We start from the raw sequence: 19,731 nt of genomic DNA on the forward strand, positions 1-19,731 counted from the left end.
GCAGTACAAGTGGATGCTACTGCCATTCTCTGTCTGTTCATAGCAAGTTTGGAAACTAAGTCACAAACTAAAGGAGCAAATTTTTCATGGTGTTACATTATGGATAATGTAACAGTCTAGATCAGATTCAGTAGCAAAACTATGAAGATCAGATTCCTCCTCCCTCTCATTAGCTTCTGTTTCCTGTTAATTCTTTATAACAGCTGCCTCAGCACAAAGGCATGACAGCAACCTCTGAACTCATTGTATAGAACTGCCAAAACGAGGATAAGACTTAAACTTAAAGACCGGATGCTTCACAAGTTGTTGTAAACAGCAGAGTCTGTTTCGTACGGCTTTCACAGTGTCACTCCATCATTTGCAGCATTAAATTTTTCTTCCAAAGTTGTTTAGCATGCAGGTGCTTTGCATCACAGTGCATGTGAGACAGCACAATCTGTTTCATGACAGATGCAGCTCTGCAAACAGCAAAGTCCTTGGCTCTCAGCTTCTGTCTCCAATCCTGACTGTTTCCCAACCCTGTTTGGAGCAGAGCTGCTCCCAGCAAACTGGTGCCAACTGCTGTACTATGAAGTCTGGAGAAAAAAAAAAAAAAAAAAAAAAAAAAACCACTACCAACAAAATCCCATTGCCACACAGGCTGTTGGACCACCCCAGCTCCAACATGTTTGCATCAGTAAGAAGCAACCATGGAAAATACTTCACTTGGGAAGGCCCTAAAAAAAAATTCTGCAGCCTAGCAGCTGGATGACACTAAATCTGTAGATTCTACTGGAGGGTATTGATACCAAATTTCAAAGCTCTGGTGAGTATCTCCTGCTCATTTCAGCTTCTCACTGTTTTCAAGATCAGCTCAGTCCCACGCAATCCCTTAAGCACACATCTTTCATGCAGAGTCTTAGAGTTAAGCTTTTCCAAACATATGTGAACAGTCACAGGCCCTCTTGGAACAGACAGTGCACACATCCTCCTTACCTTGTCTAACCCTCACATGCTTCTTTTCATCTGTTGCATGCAGATGAGTTTCCACATCAATTGCTACATCTTACAGCTGTGGTATGAACTTATAGTTTGGGAAACAATTTGTGAAAAGCATTGCACTGGAGGTAACTTATAACTGATGAGAGAACCCAGACTTCATTACATTTGTTACCAAGCATACAAAAAAAAAAAAAAAAAAGGAAGAACTAAGCAGTACTTCAGGAGCAAGCAGCTCAGTTCACCTCCTGGATGTTTGCTGGTACTTTCAAGTTTTGGTACCGCAAGATCAAAACAAGGTAGAGGTAAGGCCACAAGACACCCCTACTTACTCTTCAAACACCTGGGCTGCTCCAAGCTGCTCCATCATGGAGCAGAATCGTTTCTCTTCATCGTCTGCTGGGTCCATGTCATCTGACCAACCTGACTCAAACGTCTCCTCGTGACTGGAGCGATCTGTCCTTCCAGCCCCTTGACACAAGTCGATTCCTATTAACTTTCCTGAGGAAGGCAAGAAGGAGAAAAAAGTCAAACTGGACGTCACTTAAAAGGCTGCTATTCAAACCCAATGCAGCTCTGTGAGAAGCTGCCTGCACTCTACTGTTGTAGAATACAGCTCCTAGTCGGTAAAGAGCCTCAGTTCTGACGTGCTGAGTGATGTCAGCATCCAGTCTGCAATGCTGGGACTGAAACTGGCTTCCAGCCTGACAACAAGCTGTAATGGCTCTGCTCACATCTGTGCTAAAATGACATACCACTCCCACTTGGATCCTCTGCATGTGAAACGTGGCATTTGGTCATTCCACTCCTGTAGAGCAATGCTATGGGGATTCAGTTGCCAACGATGCCACAAACCCCCTCTAAGATTGCAAGCCAGCCACTGAACATCTTCATGCCTCAGTTTCTCAGTTCACAAAAAAGTGTCAGGGAGATCATTACCCTTCCCTTCCTGGATGCTACATCTACTCCAATTTACATGCTACAGGACAGACTGCCTCTTGCTGGGACTGTGGAGTGTCTGAACAAAACAAACTTATGCTCTGAACAGCCCCATCCCACGTACATACGAGTTCAAGTTTTCCAAATTCTTTTTCATGCCGCAACAGTAATGCCATGAGAATTCATGCTATGCAAGGCATGTGACGGATACTGTTGTCAGGAACAAACTCTTAGAAGAAACAAATCAAGGAATTCTGCCCAAAGCACAGGCCCCATCCTGTACACTTAGGGCAGAGCTTCACTAGCAGCATTCCAAAATGCATATACCTCTAGAACCAAGCAGAAGTGACATCCCAGCCACAGGGCCAGCAGCCAAAAATATTCAGAACTGCTCTAAGTAGAAAATATCCAAAATCTGTGTGCCTCACGTCACTCAAGTCTACTGTTCCTTGCCTCCAAATGTCTTCAAGTCCTTTCCATTAACTACATGCAATACTGTAAAAAATGCTAAGGTTCTGGTGCAAGCTTCTTTTTCCTTTCTGTCATCCTTTCATGCTCAGACAGTGCCCAACACACGGCAGTTTATCTCACTGCTCCTCTTCCTCCCAGGTGATTACAACCCCCCTGCATCCTTGGCATCTGCTAGAAACCTGCAAAGCACAGGCCCACTCCAATTCAGCATAAAACATGAGAACTGCAACGGATTTATCTCCATACTGGAAGTAATGTGGATGGATGCAGAACAACAGCTTCATTTCCACTCTTAAAATGTGTGCTGTAAAAAACTTACAGTGTGGTCAGGCAGGACCAACTCCAGCTTAAAACCTTGAGCAGTTAATTAAGGAGATGGGCTGAGATGGGGCACTTGGGATGTCTACTTTAAATAAAGAGTCATTATCTCTTATAGTCTGCCTCCTACAGCTCGAAAAATTGGGATAGAGAATGATGCTAGGATTGTTTTGACACTCTAGAAGGATCTTAGATTGCTTTAAATTGAACATTTAAAATTGCTGCTCTTTTTGTCAGTTGTGAAGAAGCCTCCTGTAACCTGTCAGGGGCCATGCAATGTGCCCTCTCAAGAAGTAGAGCTGACAGCAGCACAGTTCCCAGCTTGAGCTCCTTCTCTTCATCTCCCCCCTGTGCACTCTGACAAGACGACATAGTATGTGCAATCTCCAGTAAGAGAGTTTGTCCTTCCTCTACCTCTATGCAGTCCTTACCTAGTCCCATGCTGAACTCCACAGGTGTCAGGTATCCATTATTGTTCTGCTCCAAGCTGTCAAAAACAGTCTCCAGCTGCTCAAGGGTTAGGGGGAGCTCACTCTGAAGCCTCTGCAGACAAAAAAGAATGAATGAAAGCATGACTCAAAGTCTTTCCTGTGACTGCTGCCTCAGATGTTTCCAGCTTTGGTCTATGGTGCTGTGCCCTTTCAGCACTGCCTCTTGGTTAGGATGAGACAGTATGACAGTACACTTTGAGTCCACTGATAAGGTTTTCAGTTAACAAATGATTCAACCAGGAACGCAGAGAGAGAACTTCTGTCTGTCTGCTGGGACTGCACCATTATTCTCACTACAGTTAAGGAACAGAGATTTGCTTTTGAATTACATGTGTGGAGCACATAGTGTGAAAGTTTTCCCAAAGAAATTTCCAAATTTGCAAATTTGCTACAGGAAAAAAAAACCATCACTGTCCATTAAAAACATAGATTTAGATAAAGCTTAATAAATATTTATTAACATAGGTATACAAAATTAGGCTCACACAACACAAAACGAAGTGAGTCAGAAACTAAGCCAGCACTTGTTTACTCAACAAGACCTGCCAAATATTAACTACAGATGGAGAAAGAGATGGGAAAGGAAAAAAACACTATACACATAATCTTCCTGATAAATAACTAAAGCAAAAAGAACAATGAAAGAGATTCTGTTAACAAACAAAAAGCAAAAAAAACCCAACACATTATGCCAGTGCAAAGTCACAGTTCAGGTCTAACATGTGTTTTTGAGACAAGACCTCAGCTATGACTGAGACAAAAAGAAGTTACACAGCCTTTTTGTGAAGACTGAGGCTTCTTGTTGCTGTTTATAGTTGTGTCATTTTGTTTTTAAAATAAACAAAAGATTTTTGTCCCCGATTTCCCATCCATTGCATGCTTAACATCTGTACAAACTGTTGCTTTTTATCTATTTATTTATTTATGCGTTCCTTAAAAATTTGGAATTGCAGTCCCACTTGTCCCAGGAACTCCCAAAAGGCCCAAGGCCCCTCCTGGATCAGCTGGTTGGATAGAGTCCAGCTCCCTGAAATCAGAATGAGACAGATGTGTGCACATCCACCTTGCCAACGGGTAAGACTTGCCATATTCTCCTCTTTTCTGCCATTCATGACTTCAGAGCTCTTCTCTTACCTGCATGTCCAACTTGGTGATAAAGCCCTTCTCATCCTTGTCACAGAGCTGGAAGAGTTCCCTCGCCTTTTCAAGCATCTCCACCTGCACGTCCTCCAGTTCGCTCATTTGGCTGGCAGGAGAAGCACCAGAAGCCACTTCATCTTCCTCGTCCCCCTCCTCTTCTGCTTCCCAGTGGATGCATCCCAGGAGAGAGCTCCTCTGGTTCTCCATCTTTTCAATGTCCTTTGCCCCAGGGCAGGGGAAAATGGAAAAGCTGTGGGGCAGGAAAGAGAAAAACCAGTCAAACACGACTCTCTGCTTCTGATCCACACACCATCTAGTTACACACCATGCTGGTCTGAAAGAACCAGACGTGCACCACAACTGCAGGGCAGGACAAAGGCAGTGAGGAGGATCCGTGCCTGAGATGAAGGAAAGAGGAACAGGAATGCCTTTCCCAGACCTCTCCTGCCCAGACCTACAGCTGACCATCCACTTCTGATGTTTTCTCGTGAATGCTTCCCAAATACCAATTCCATCCTCTTTCATGTTATTACAGCTCATGCACAAAAAAGGTCAGAACATTCCTACACTGGGATATAAGATGGGAAAAAAATAATAAACTGGGCACTCCTGCCCCTTTTGCCTCTGCTTTGAGAGCTCAAAAGCTGCCAAGCAGAATTTTAATCTGAAATGTTCACATTTGTAGGAAGGAAACCACACAATTGCAGAGATATTTCAGATGCCAAAGAAAATAATTCCCATTATTTGCAAGTACCCAACACAAAAGGGCTAAGCACCTCTCTAATAAGCACAGTCCTGGGCTGTAAAGATGCACACAGCACATCCCTACCCCAACCCACCTTCTGACTTACTGCTCCCTCTTAACACACTCCAGACAGCTTTTCTTCAGCACCAGCACCACATTTCTAAGCCTTGCTGCACTGCTTTGAGCTTCTCCTCCTGCAGATCCTTGCTCTGCATTGCAGGGCAGAAGTGAGCTGTGCAAGCAGGCTGCGAGCAGATTTAAACACAGCACTAGCCAAGAGAGCTTGACTCTTTTTGTTTCTGAAATCACCAAGAAATTAAAAGCCATGTGCAGATGCCATGATAACAAGCAACTTAATTCTGTTTGTACTCTTGGTACGCTGGGATGACAAAGAACATGACGGCCTGGAAGAATGTCACATGCAAGAACTGCATGAAACTAATACAAAAGGAGAAGGTGATTATGTGCCATGCTATGTGACTCCATTCATTACTGCTGGTCTGTGAGCCAGAGGGTTGTTCTGCTTCAAAGAACGAGCAGAATGCTTCACTCCCCCTTTCAAATGGGTAATTTTGCACAGCATCCGTTTAGTGTCACTCGAAAACATATTTGTTTGAAACTCTGCAGAAAATTTCCTGTAAGTTGGTGCTATTATATGTTTCTAGTCAAGCAGTCACCCCTAGCAAGCAAGAGGCACAGAGCTGGGCCCATGCTTTGGGGAATACTGTAAGGGAAAGAGGGAAGAAAGAATGAAAAGTGAGGTGGTGGTAGGTAGGGGTCTTTCACTCTTTGTTCAAATTAAGCCTTCTGCTTAAGCTTCCTTGTATTATTAGGCCAACAGAACAAAAAGTGGAGGCTAAAGCTAGACCTGAAAGAAGAAAAAAAAAAAAAAAAAAAAAAAAAATCCAAATATCTTTAGCTGCATGGATATTACAGGTGATGATGGTGAGTCAGATAGCCACACCAGTGAATTGTATTAACTGGCTGTCACATGTCACCTTGCTGTAGGCTTCTGACAGACCCACTTCTTCCACAAGTACACTCAAAGCAAGAGCTGTGACAAGAATGAGGACAAAAAGAAAGAAAAGGAACAGAATGTGAAAAAGCACAAAAAAGAGATACATTTTCTAAAACTTCCCTCTAGATATCTAAGAGGGGCTGTCTCCCAGAAGTAAAGATCTTACTTCCTTGCTACGAGCTTCATCAACTTGTATTTCAAAGGCCAGAGCAACCTACACAGATGATGACTCCCATCTCTGCTGCAGCAAACAAAAGGTTGTACAAGGAGGATGTTCTGTTCTCTTCAGAATTATCTGCAAGCTGAAATTGGAAACATGATATCCCTACTTCTAGCACCTCCCCACTTTATCAAAAGCCCAACTGAATCGTAGCTCCCAAACATTAGCAGTGGTAAAAAGCTCTTAATTAGAAGAGCTGGGAGCCTGACATGGACAAGAGTCTGAAAGGATTTGACTCACTCTTGTAAGAGACCAGCCCCATTAATTCAACATTCAGAGCACAGAGCCTCCTGTTCAAGCTGCTCAGAGAGGCCTGAAGCCAGATGTGGCTCTCAGTCACGAGATGGCACTTGTAGAGGAACAAAGTTGCAAACACGAGACAGCCTCACCAAGCAAAACACATGGCAGCTCTCTGTCGGGCTTCTCCTCCAGAGTCTCCAGTTGTTCATCTCCATCCCCATTTGTAAAGGCATCTCACAGTAGAAATGCAGATGAGAGGCGTGAAGCAGATCTCAGTCTGACCTGCCCCAGTTACAGTTAGTTGCTGCAAACTACTGGGGAGCAGCTCTATCAGCAAGATGCAGACTATCACTGAAGGATAACACTGAAGGAGACAGAAGAGACAGATAGGTACAGGCACCTAATGCTTTTGGTCAGTCAAACCTGCCATGCTCCACAGGGAGAAGTAATCAAGTCAGCTCCCAATAACAAAGACCTGTCAGAACTCATTTCTCCAGCTCTCATCTCACAGAACTCATTTCTCCACATCTCATCTGGCAGGCAAGACAGCCAGTGAGACAACACCAGTTGTCTCTTAGCTTAGGATCAGGGTAGTGTCTATCTTCTAGGCTATTAATTCCCATCACCACAACATCTGCACTGGGTCACAAGAAAGCCCATCCAGTCCAGACTAACAATTCTTTTCCAGAGTCTGGGAGATCTACCAGAAGATGGAAGTGTTTGAGACCCAAAAGCACCAATGAGCTCCAATTGCAGGTAACCACCTCCACATCACATTCTACAACTCACCCTTCCCTCACAGCCAGCTATGGTACTGCGTAGTCCAGATTTGAGCAGATGTCAAAGGTGCAAAAAACCTGATACTGAGCTTAAAAGAGAAAAGACAGTCCTTAGGATCTGTGGATTACAAAACAGCTACCTCCTGTCATGGTGTGTGCTGAGGCCCAGCATGCAGAAATTCACTTGCACCTAGAAGACAACCTTCCCGGTGTGCAGAATCTGCAAAGCAAACAGATCATCTTGGACAAAGCACAGGAGGAACTTGACTGCCAGTAAGGGTAAGAAACACCAGGTGCTTTCCACACAGAGGTAATTCAGACCAGTTTTATGTGCATATTTTAACCTCTCTAGGCATAAACTGTAGTTTGTCTTGTGCAAAGTGGGGCCAGAAAATCAGCTGGGTCTGACAGGCAAGACCTTCAGCTGGGAAATCACAAGACCTGAATCTTAATCCTGACTCAATGTGCTATACAGCCCTGGGCAAGGCATGTCACCTGCCCGTGCTGGCATTGTCAACCCTCCAATTTGAATCCAATTCTTGTAACAGCTGGCACTTTATTTTAAAATTCTATTCCTGGAGTCTGATAATTACTTGCGAAAGTCAAACGTCAGAACAGTTTCAAAGCCTTGTAGCTGAAGAAAAGAAACACCTGAACATAGAACACAAGGTGCAATTCCTGGAAAGTGGAAATACTGTATTCAAGAGTGTTACAAGGTCATGGTTTCCAATTTATTCTCTCTGAATTTTTATTAGTGTAGCAGCAGAGCTAAAAAGGTAAAGAAAAGTCATGACTCAAACATCACCAACAATCAAGCCCTCATCTGTGACCACAAGCACCGTGTGCACATGACAACTTTGGGGTTTTTCTCAACCTGATGAGGAAAGGAAAGCGGGAAGCACAGCCAAACTCTGCACAGCTGGTCCTCAGGTGACCTCAGCCACAGGCAGAGCACTGTACACACGCTGAACACACAGCATTCCTAGCAGTCCTGCCAAAATGCAGCACAATTAACCTACAGTGAACAAAGGAAAAACTAAGGACGACTGGCTAAGTGGCTTACCAGGATTCTGGTGCAAGGCCAATGCTTGGGGTCTGTAGAGCTAAAAGGAAAGCAGGCTTTTGTGTTCCTGTGCTGCTGCGTATTTGGTGATGCTGTAGTAGTGGGGATTTGTAAAGAAGATTCCTTCTGGGCATGTGGTAGGTGTCCAAGGTGCGCCACAAAACAAAGCGGTCAGATCATCACTGGAAATTTCCCAGAGGAGATCCTGCACATCTCTGCCTAAGACAACATCATTAGAAACATAAAAATCCCACCCTGGTACAAAAGCTAAATGGATAAGCCAGCTGTTGAAACAGATCAGAAGGACACGCACCCATGAGAAAGAGTTCTACAGCACTGAAGGGAGCCACAGAAATGCCAGAAAAATGTTTTCAGGGGGCAGTGAGGTGCCACAGGCTGGGTCACCTGCTCTCCAAGCTGCTTTGCAAGATCAGTCCCAGCCAAGGAGACCACCCAGCAGCAAACACAGGCTGATATAAAAGCACTTAAGGAATTCAGAGGTGTCCTTCAGCGGGTGTTCAGGCGTGCTGATCACACTTTGGATGCATACACTAGATGAGGCAGACTTGCTCCCACGTCCCAGAGGACGTTATACAAAGAGAGGAGAAGAAGGGCCATGGTGAGGTGTTTCTGCAGCAGAAGCCTGTTGCTCCAGACCACAACAGATGCAGAGCAGGAGCACATCCAGATCACAGAATCGTAGAGTCATCAAGGCTGAAAAGACCTCTAAGATCACCAAGTTCAACCACCAACCCAGCCCTACTATGCCCACTGATCATGTCCCTAGTGTCACATCCACACGGTTCCTGATCATCTCCAGGGACAGTGACTCCAGCACCCCCTGGGCAGTCTGTGCCACTGCATCACCGCTCTTTTGGAGAAGAGATAATATCCAACCTGAACCTCCCCTGGTGCAACTTAGAGCCATTACCTCTTGTCCTAAAGATATCAAAGCTCAAAGCGTTTGCTCGCTCATGGACTGAAAGCATTAGTCAGGAGCAGCTGTGTAACAAGGAGGATTTAAAAGAATAGGGCAGCAAAAGCTTTACAGCCTCTCATATCACTTTGAATCAAACATCTGCCAGTTGCACTGTTTACTCTGCCTTCCCTTCTCTCTTGCTCTTTTGAAAGCCAGTAATTACTGTAAAAACAGTGCTTCTTGTAGGACAAACACCTCTATAGCTGAGTAGGCTCTCGGATTCTATAGCACTGTGAGATTCAGCGATCTCACATATTTACTATGACCATCATTACTTACACATACTTATAACAAGTACCCTCATTACATGCAAAAAGCACGTACTTAGACTGCATTACAGCCAGACAAGCCTATCTGATCAGGTGAATGTAAAGGAGAAATTGCCAGAGAACCCCATCAATCTTCATGTCAAACATGCTTCCATGCAGGCTAAATTTCCAAGAGTTGCTCCAAGACACTGGGCACCCATTTGGTGGAAATTGTTGTAAAAAGCTCTACCACAGCCACTGAGAAGGCTGGGAGGAAAGCAGGAAGAAAAGTTCCTTCTCAGCATACTTTGTATTAAATTAATTTTAATCTTTCCCTTCTTGTAGGAAATTCACTTCCATTGTTTGGGATCTGTTTGGGTGGTTGTTGGGTTCTCCCTTCCCAAAGGGAACGGCAGGAAAAGAAATACATTGAAAAATTAGAAAAACATCAATTGTTTTATAAGGTCTTTTTTTCTTTAAAAGTTAAGAGAACCCATACACACCCTGGGCTGTGAGTCTGCAATCAGGTGTAATATCTGGTACACACTCTCTCTCTCTTTTAATTGCCTGCACTTGATTGTACTCCTTTAAGGAAATAGGAACGAATCCAGGAACCTTTGTGTTGTTTATTCAGTGGGAGATTAGCCCAGTTTGATAGCTTTGAGCTAACCCACACTGCACTATCGACAGATGACTTCATTATGGGACATGCCAACAAGATAAAGAGGTATATCCCAGAACCATGGACTGCTGGAATGAGCTCTGTCATTCCAAGCAGCATGTTCAAGGACATACACTGCTGCTTTGCACCATTGCCCTCAAAGATCAGAGAGAAATTCTTCTTTATGAATTACCGTACCAACTTGCTGCACTTTGTCAAAAAATCATGCCACAAGGAAACCTGCTGCACAAAGACCCTATGGTCCTATGTGCACAGAGAGGCTGGCACCATTCCTCTATTTCCAGCAGCGAGTGCCATGAACTTCTCGAAGCTGCACTCACCACTGCTTTCTGAGCTTCACAATTCAACAGCACAACAGAAAGCAGTGACACACGCCAAGAACTGTCAGAGCAACCCCTCTGCAATACAGACAGGTAGCCTCGACATTCCAAAACAATATTATTTCCCCCAGAAAGTGCCACAAAGGCTCTGTCTCTGCAGCACCCACACACCATTCGTCAGCTAGCACAAGCCAAGGACACTTTACAGCTGTCACACTGGCAGCGTCACAGTGTTGGCACTGCAAACACAGAGGGCGTGTTTGCTCTGGAACTGCTCCTACTAATTGGGGTTTTGGCTTTGTTGGCTTGTTTGTCTTGGGGAGTGGGAGAGAAAGCATCAGTTTTTCCTCTAACAATATGTGGGCCAGGAGTTAATTCCCATCAATTAAAACCAAAATCCAAACCTCATTTTTTCCATAAACATCTAATGGTCTAGGATGTGTCAATGTAACTAGCATGCAGCAGATTTTCCACAAAATAAAGTACAAGCTTGCAGTAAGACATGACAAATAGCAACAGCTAGTTTAGAAACAATTCATTTTTATAAATTCCTTCATTTGAAAAGGCTAACAAGTTTCCTGAAGCTTTTTTTTTTTTTTTTTTAATGAAACAAAACAGAACAGGGCAACATCTCAAACAGTGCAACACTAGGATTTATCTCATATACCACAAAGGCAGAGGAATGGAAAAACCCCACAGTCCTTTGGCATTGAGAAGAACTCATTGTATTTCCAAAGATTGAAGATCATTCTGCACATCTACAAAGGACACAATTAGCCAGGAGAAAGTAAATATCATTCACTTAGTCAAGTAGAAAAGGCCCTGAGCAGTATCAGATCTTCTGCTGATGCCACTGCTGTTAATGTTCCACCACAAGTATGTGATTACTAGAGGATGGGGGCAATCCACTCAAGAACTGTAATTGAGAAAGATGGGATTTTTTAATTGCAAAGAAATAATACAGCCTTTATTCACCAGCTGAGCACTCCTAGCAGTGTTGCGAAATTGAAGGCACACACTGCTCTGAGTACAGCAATTAGTAGGGAGGTTCCATGTGTTTACATCAAGTATGCTGTCCACATGTGCTCTGCCCTATCACTGATACCTACAGGCAAGGCAGGAAGTGAAGATATAGGAAAAATAGGTGAGAAGACGGAAGACTTGGCACTCGACATCAGACATGTTGGATTGCTTCTGATCTGAGCTGAAAACCAAGCAAGGAGAGCCTCAAAGCAGATCCCCTGACTCCTCCTCTACTCCCATGGCCGCTTGGCAGCCAGCAAGGCCCCACAAGGAAGAAGCTTCAGGCCTTCAAGCTGGCATTCAAAGCTCTGCAAATAATCTTTTCAGGAAATGACACAAGTCCAGAGCAGCTCCTCAGCTTGTTGAACTGAACATCACCAGTGACTGCCTCAGAGCTGCCTTACCTGCCCCTCCAGCAAAGCAAAGCGTGTGCAGAGCAGGTTGCACCTGCAATAGCAACCAGAAGCCAGAGTAGTCCCACCAGATTCATGCCACTTGGCCATGCTGGGTGCAAAGAACAGAAGTGAGGAAAGAGTTACACCTTCATTGATCAAGATTCCTGATCCGGAATTTAATGGTACACAAGAACAACTGACAGCCTCATGCAGTCCAGAGCTCCCAAATCACACACGGATGAAACAGCAAACCACCCAGTCCCCTTCCGAAGTAGGAATTCTACTGCTGGGTAAAGCATCCCCTCACATTGCGTACTGAGGAATTTTGAGAGCAATTTATCCTTCACCTGAGCCACCAAGGTCTCTGTGGTACCTGAACAGCACTTATTCAGAGGGCTACAGCTGCAGGGGGATGCAAGCCTCTCCAGCCTCTCTTGAGAACTGTACAGAGTGATCTCTTCTGGCTTGCAAGCTGGCAACAGGACAGAGAGAGAAGTTTCACCTCACTACAGTGAATCTTCAAGATGCACTTAAGGGATTAAAAAAATACATAAAAAGCAAGATGACTCGGCAAGAAAGAGCAGGGAGAAGATTTCTAGACAGCAACTCCCCAGAGAAGCCTCTCTGCAGCTGCTGCTCCATCGGTTTCGCCCACAAGCAATGTATAGGAGTCATGGACAGTCTGACCTTTCTGCAAATGTATTCAAACAAACACAGCTGAGGCAGCTGGGTGAAGCCAATCATGAGAAGACAATTAACCCGATCTCTGCCTCACTGAAACGGCCACAGTACCCCTGTGCAACACTTAGTTACCTCTCAGTAGGGATCCTCCCAGCTAACAGCAGCCAGCAGCAGCACTTCAAGCAAACTCAGAAGCTGATGCTGTTTGAGAGGTGCTTATGTTCAGCTCTCTTTGTTCAGCTGCTTTGACTGCTTGGGGAAATCAAAATTACTGTGGGGAAATCTTCCCTCCTTTGTTGAAAGCTGTGACCAGGTCAGAAGCCCACAGCAGCAGCACTGACACAGGGGCTGCAGAAAATAGGGGGTAAGAGGAGAACATAGATGAGGTGGTAGAAAACTTCCTAACAAATGTTTTTAAAGACAAATTCTGTTTTCACAAAGTATGCAAGAAAAAAGTCCTTAGTATTCAATCTAATCAGATGAGTACAGTTTTACTCAGAAAATACCACAACCACACATACTCTAAGCAGTACTTTTTCTCTCCTTACCCTTGACAGTGCAATGCAGCCATTGCAGTGGTATTCTAAACCCACAGCTCCAAAATCAACTGGTCACCAGCATAGGTTAAACAACCTGCAGAACTACATCAAAATGGAGAGCACATACTTTCAGTTCAACACTTGCAAAGACACTGGGTAACCCAACCTGAAGAATTCACCACCTGTTAATCAAGCATCTCCAACTCCTCAAAGCCGATCCCCACATTCTCCCTCTGCCACGGGAAGGCAGGAAACCAGAAAAAAAAGTTCCTAGGCAGAAACTCTGCCGAGACACAGCAGCTGTGAGCTCCTTCAGCCTTCCTTCCCTCGATTCCTCATCCAAGAGTGACTTTCCATCCTCCCCCAGTTCCATAACCCCATGTTTTCTCTGTGGCTGTCCCCAAGTACCTCCAGGAGCAGGATGGTTTTGCTTCCCTTCCCTGGAGCCAGCAGTAGTCCACACCAAAAAGCAAAGGAAGAAACAACACTGCCACTGTACACAGAATATCTGAGCAGGTCCCAGCAGGAGGTGTGGTTTGCAGTGCTCCCACTGCATCCGGTCCCCTTTCCAATGCAGGCTGGCTAGCAGCAGTCAGTACAGAAAAGGCACAAGAAATGCTGCCATTACATTCCCAAGGTAAATTCCTCATAATCCTGCCTCATGCACAGCTGTGAAGGAGAAGGGCTTGTTCCTAAGTTGCCTTAGGCAAGAGGGGAAGAAATGGAAGGAAACAACAATCTCTCATCTGTGCTGCAGGGTCACATCAGCACAACTGGAGCTCCCCGAGGCATGCAACTTGCTGCCCACCCCACTTCAACAAGAGCAGGGCTGGAAACTGTCCCTGTGAGTCCTACCTCAAACCTGATGCCACTGACTTATTACTGCACTACTTGTCTCACAAAGAGAAGCAAGAAAGCATAAGGAAAAGGAGAGATAAACCAGGACCCTTCAGCTAGCAGCTGAGGAGCAGAGACTTCATCAGGCTGCAAACAGCAAAGAGAGCAGCTCTCAGCAGCAAGACACGAAGGATCTGCAAGAGGCAAAGGTTAAGGTGGGACATTCCTCACACAGTTTTCTTCCCCTAGAGAAAGGCAGCAAGAATGACTGCGCACCTTTTGGGGCAGGCTCTGGCTGCATAGCCAAGGCAAATAAAAATCAGACCAAGTGCGTTACCTGCCTCTGAGCAGGGGAACGTACTCACCATTCTGTTTATCGTTGCTGCAGAGATGCTTAACACTGACCTGTGGTCTCAGCCTGCACACCTCGTGTTAGCTGGGATGCTGCTAAGCAGCACAGAGAAGGAAAAGAGCTGCCCTTCTGTGCCTCACAGCCTGCCCTGACTCTCATTTCCTCCTGCAGGCCCTTATAAAGCTTCTCCAAGTACTGACCGCAACAACAAGCTTATTGAACAAACAAAAAAGGTGTTTTGGAGCCACATTAATGAATCTTTTCTTATCCACTATGCGGGTAAAGGTTAAGGAAAGCAAAAAGTTATGGTTCCCATAGAAATGCTAATCCAACCATACTGTGTATCTTCTGTATTTAATGGTACACTGCTGAAAAGAAAAAGCCTTCATCCTCTGATGCCAGGAAGGGTTTTGATTTAGCATAGACATATGACTACCACCCCCCACTCTTTTATTTTTCGGAGAAATGGATTTACAGATCAGATTGGATTAAAACAATCTTTATTCATTGCAGCCTCTCTAATACTTCAGGAAGCAGTCAGGGTTCTCAAGCATGATTACAGACTGAATGCCATGTGCCCAATCTGAACAGAGGAGAGGGACCCAGGCATCAGAATGGGGTGAGTCACCAAACCACAGTCTGCCCTGATCCTGTGCTTGGGTGCAGCAGGGATGTGGCAAGGAGAGAGGGGAGAGGACAACCAACAAATCCCTACACATCCAAAGCTAGTGAGCATCAGTCCACTGCTACCAGCTCCTTTGATATCCCTTTAAGGGATATCAATTTAAATACCTCTTGCCTAGGATCCCAGCTGACAAGTTTGCAAACAGGAGAGGAGCAACTTCACCACAGGAAGGTGGAGGAAAAGGAAAAACAAAATGAAGAAATATGTGACATGTGCACATACAGATTTTTTTCATTTGAATATATACACTGCACACTTTTTTTCATACTAATATCATTCAGTGAATCTTTTGAGCCAGTACTGTATTCTGTCAGGGCAGTTCTCTCCCTGCTGCAGAAGCAGTTTGCTGAACGTAGTTTCTCTTCCTGTGTGCAAATGATATGGGAAGAGAACAATATGTACAATTCAACTGGATTAGTGATTTGCATTCAAAACTGTGCCTGAAGTGCAGGAAACTGCTAAGAGTAGGATTGTGCAAGTACAGAAAGACAGGCTTGTTCACTTTCTTACCTGGGGGTCTATTCTTCTATACCAAGGACCCATCACGAGGAGTCAGACCTTTAATGACTGCCATACATCATAAGGGGAAAGCGATACCCAATCTCAAGCTGGTCAGAGCTCTTTATGGGATCATCATGAATGATGCACTGCCACATTGACCTCTCTGCAGCATAAATCTGTGTATTGCTGTGCTCTCTGACAAACCTCTGAAATCTTATCTTCATACTTTACATAAAACCTGCACCACTCTGCCCAGCATGAGTAACTACAAGTGGTGCTTTTGCATGCAGCAGCTTAGAACAAGCAGCCAGATTTGCATAGGAAGCAAAAGATGTTTTGTGCCATAGTTAAAGCATTAAACCAAAGGGTTTTGTGCATCTGTACTGGAGCAGAGGATTACTCCTCAGGTTTCATTTCTAAAGGGCAGAAACCTTGCCAGCTCCTGTAAGAGGTAAAGAGAGTGAGGAGGAAGGAAGAGAGCTCTCGAGCGCAGAAGCAAGATGTGAAATGGAAGAAACATGCATCTGCAGGGACATCTGCATTCTTTATCCCTCCAATAAATTTGAATTCCTTTCCAAGCTCCCATGATATCAGGCAGAAGGACACAGCTCAGGACAACAGACTCCTTGACTCCAAAAATAGGAAAGCTGAAGAGAGGGACAAGCCCTTAGCCCTGCCAGACCCTCAGGGCAGCTCAGACAACACCAAGCTCTGCAGGCCCATGGAGCTGCAGCACCTCCAACCCCAGTAGACAGACATGGGAGCTCCCAATTCCATGCCTTCTACTTGCAGAGCAACCAGGTGGCCGCTCCTCTGCACTCACCATCCCCTTGCGCACAACAACACGTACCTTCCCTCCAAGGCTCCTGTGTCAGGGCTCCATGTCTTGGAGAGGAGAGGTGAGGTCTGGTTGCTCCTCCGGGCTGCAAACTCAGCCGTGCCTGCCAAGGGGAACAAGGACTTGGTCACGCTGTGTCTTATCTCAGTGATGACGCCTGCCTTCCTCCTTGGGCAAAGCTCAGCAGCTGCCCAGGAGGGCAGCTGGCCCAACGCCAGCCGCCAGGTCTCAGCCTCGGGTGATTCACAGTGGAGAGGGATGGACAGCTCTGCCAGCCAACCCGTCCCACCTGAAAAACGGCACGGGTATTTGCATTTAGTCCATATGCCTGGGTTAAGTGCAAGTCACTCTGAGTAATATTTACACATCCCATCCCCTCACCTCAGCTCCTCCCAGCACAGCACACTGCTCACTTTCTCTGAACGCAGCCCTTGTAGCAGGTAAGGCTCAGCCCAGCTGAAGTCAGCTGAGAGTCAATCCGTAGGGAAAGATCTACCGATGCCATTCTGACAGTACAGTCACCTTCAATTCCAATCCTCAGCAAAGGGTAAGCTTGATCTGTTTTCTTCATGTGGGGACAGTGGATAGCTGAAAGAACTGCCTTGACTTGAAAGTGGCCTTCTGAAGGCTACAGAATTATTAAGATTGGAAAAGACCTCTAAGATCATCCAGTCTGACCCCCAGCCCAGCCCCACCATGCTCACTGACCATGTTCCTCAGTGCCACATCTCCACGGATCCTGAACACCTCCAGGACAGTTACTCTACCACCTGCCTGGACAGCCCATGCCAACTCTCCCTTCCCAGGGGCTGGACAGAGTGCAGCCATAACAGGATTTCTGACAGCTTTGTTTCCCTCCTTTCAGGGAAGCACAGTAAATAGCAAAGACAGCACCGTGCAGTTGCAATCAGCCAGCACAGACTTCAGGAAGCTCCCTGTACATCCCTTCACACAGCCTCACACACTTCTCCTAATTGCTTTACTACATCCTAAGCATGTGTCACTGATACTGCATAGTCTGTATGACATATCTGGGCAGCTGGCATTTTTTTTTATGCCACAGAGATACCAGTCATCTCATGCCACCACTGTTGATTCTTTCTCTTAAATGTCTGTCTGATGATATGTAAATATGTAAGGCTGACAGACATGAGCACGTGGCATGAGCAGAGCACACTGTGCTTCACCTCGCAGCAGAACATTTAGTGACCCAACCTCAGCACTCCCCATGCAGCTGCAGAGGTCAGGTTTGCTTAGCAAAACCATAATTAGAGCTGTACATAGGGAAATCCATCTAAAGTCAGCAAGGAAATCAAAGCTTTAGGATGCAGAAAGGGGAAAAGAGAAAGTGCTGGAAAAAATATTGAGAGAAGCAATGAGAGCAACACTGAGCATCTCCCCTTGGAGCTGCTGGGCCATGCACTACCTTAGAGGGAGCACAGTGACAGAGGACAAAGCCTCGCTGATTGCTTCAGTACTGCTCCTTGGATGCTTCAAAATAGGTCATTCTGGATTCCGATGTCTGAAGTAAAATGTGTTTTAAAACTTTAGCCCTTATGCAGACAGCAAGCAAAGGCACTGAGCAAGAGCAGGAAAGACATTGCACAGCTCCATGAAGAAAACAGAAGTACTACAGCTGAAACCTCTTATCACTGCCTCTAACGTCAAGCTGAGCTCGTGGGAGCAGGCAAAGAGGTGGGAGGATTCCATCTCCAGCACAGCCATATCGAGTCAGAAATATTTAGGCAGTGCATAATATGTGAGCTGCATTATGGAAACCCATCCTAGCTTACTGCATATGGAGATCAATACCTGCAAAGCTCTCTGACCATGAAGAACACTGCGCTGGGAGCTGTGTCCATTTGATTTATGTTACTTGTCTACTGAACCTCATCCCATCGGGTCACTCCTGAGGCAGCCAGGATTACAGCAGAGCCAGCACTGCCTGCACGCTGCTGAAGACAGCCCCATGTGGACTCCTTGTCTGCAGTAACATCTCCAGATCAAGGGATGATAGAGCCTCAATTCACAATGCATATCAAATTAGGTTTGGGGGGAAGAAATCTTTTTATTTGCCAGATCAAACTGCCTGATGAAAGGACAGCCTGGGCCAATTCCCCATCAGATGTAGAACAGAGGGTTTCCGTAGCTCTCAGCAGGCAGATATGCTCATACGTATACTTTCTGCGATACACAGAAACAGACAGCTCTAGAAGATGAAAAGTAAGACGGGAATTGCTCCTGAAGCTGCGCAGAGGAAGGCTGAAAGCCAGCAGCTCCCGTCACGCATAACATCCACCAGCTCCATCGGAACAACCAAGGATTCAGCGGGTCGGTTTTCAACTGGAAAACCGCACTTTGTTTACCCGTCTCCTTAGGCTGTTCCCGACACGGCCACGTCTCCGGCCGAGGGGGCAACCGCCCGGCAGGAAATCCTGCAGGAAGGATCTGAGGTTCCGCACGAGTTCACCGAAGTGCATCCCACTCTCAAGGGAAATTAAAGCAAACGGCTAGAGGAGCTTCGGCGTCCCTCCCAAAGAGAAGGAGAGGCGGCACGGAGGCCCTCGGCAGCACCACGCACCCGGATCTGGGCCAGAAGGCGCAGAGGACGGCGAGCGTTCCCTGAGCAGAGGATGCGCGGAGCCCAGCGCTGCGTGCCCCCGTCTGAGAGACGCACCTGAGGCCACCTGGAGCGCGTTCCCCACACGCCGCCAGAGCCGCAGCTGCAGCGCTCACAGCTGCTCTGAAGGAACGCGCGCCCGTACCCGCCTTTCAGCTAGAGAAAGGGCGCGCTCCGAAGGAACGACGGCGCTCAGACAGCTCACAGCTGAGGGGCTCCGCGCCCCTGCCTCACAAAATGGCGGGCGGGGGGCGGCCGCCCCGGCACCGGGGAAGGCTCCGCCCCGCGAACCCCCGCGCCGCCCCGCTTACCTGTCCCGGCCGAGGAGGAGCGGAGCGGGCACCTGCGGCCGCTCCGCAGGGCGGCAGCGGAGCTGAGGGAGCTGCGCCCCGGCCCGGTGGCGGCAGGCGGGGCTGGGGGCTGTGCTGCCCGCCGCCGCGAGGCCCCGAGCGGAGTTAGAGGCGACGCCGGCACAGCCAGGCTGATTCGTGGCGGAGATAGAAACTTGCAGCGCAACGGCCGCTACTCGTAGCGGCTGAGTACGATCTGTTTCCTGAATGAGGAAATAGGCGGCAGGCCCGGTTCAGTTCCTCAAGCGACCGCCGCGGGTTGGAGGAAAACTTTCCCTT

The 19,731-nt window shown here is 46.5% G+C and overlaps 1 protein-coding gene across 7 annotated transcripts in view; it reads right to left on the reverse strand.

Moving 5' to 3' along the window:
* CRACR2B (calcium release activated channel regulator 2B) overlaps nucleotides 1-19,605 on the reverse strand; it is a 38,508-nt gene extending 18,903 nt beyond the window's left edge. Inside the window, exons 1-6 of one of the 7 annotated variants that reach the window (XM_090140632.1) lie at nucleotides 19,160-19,306; nucleotides 16,495-16,585; nucleotides 8,403-8,621; nucleotides 4,332-4,587; nucleotides 3,138-3,249; nucleotides 1,311-1,479 (exon numbers count right to left, since the gene is read on the reverse strand). In XM_090140632.1, the coding sequence (XP_089996758.1) occupies nucleotides 1,311-1,479; nucleotides 3,138-3,249; nucleotides 4,332-4,587; nucleotides 8,403-8,536 (671 nt within the window). In that variant the 5' untranslated portion in view covers nucleotides 8,537-8,621; nucleotides 16,495-16,585; nucleotides 19,160-19,306. Of the gene's footprint in view, nucleotides 1-1,310; nucleotides 1,480-3,137; nucleotides 3,250-4,331; nucleotides 4,588-8,402; nucleotides 8,622-13,677; nucleotides 13,766-14,471; nucleotides 14,641-16,494; nucleotides 16,586-19,063; nucleotides 19,113-19,159; nucleotides 19,307-19,413 lie in introns of those variants that run through there. The other 6 variants (XM_031609007.2, XM_031609005.2, XM_090140634.1 and 3 more) reach the window with 6 other exon arrangements.
* Between the last annotated feature and the right edge of the window lie 126 nt (nucleotides 19,606-19,731).

The sequence above is a fragment of the Phasianus colchicus genome, chromosome 5 (genome assembly GCF_987193195.1).
Source record: "Phasianus colchicus chromosome 5, bPhaCol1.hap1.1, whole genome shotgun sequence".
In the NCBI taxonomy this organism is placed as follows: domain Eukaryota; kingdom Metazoa; phylum Chordata; class Aves; order Galliformes; family Phasianidae; genus Phasianus; species Phasianus colchicus.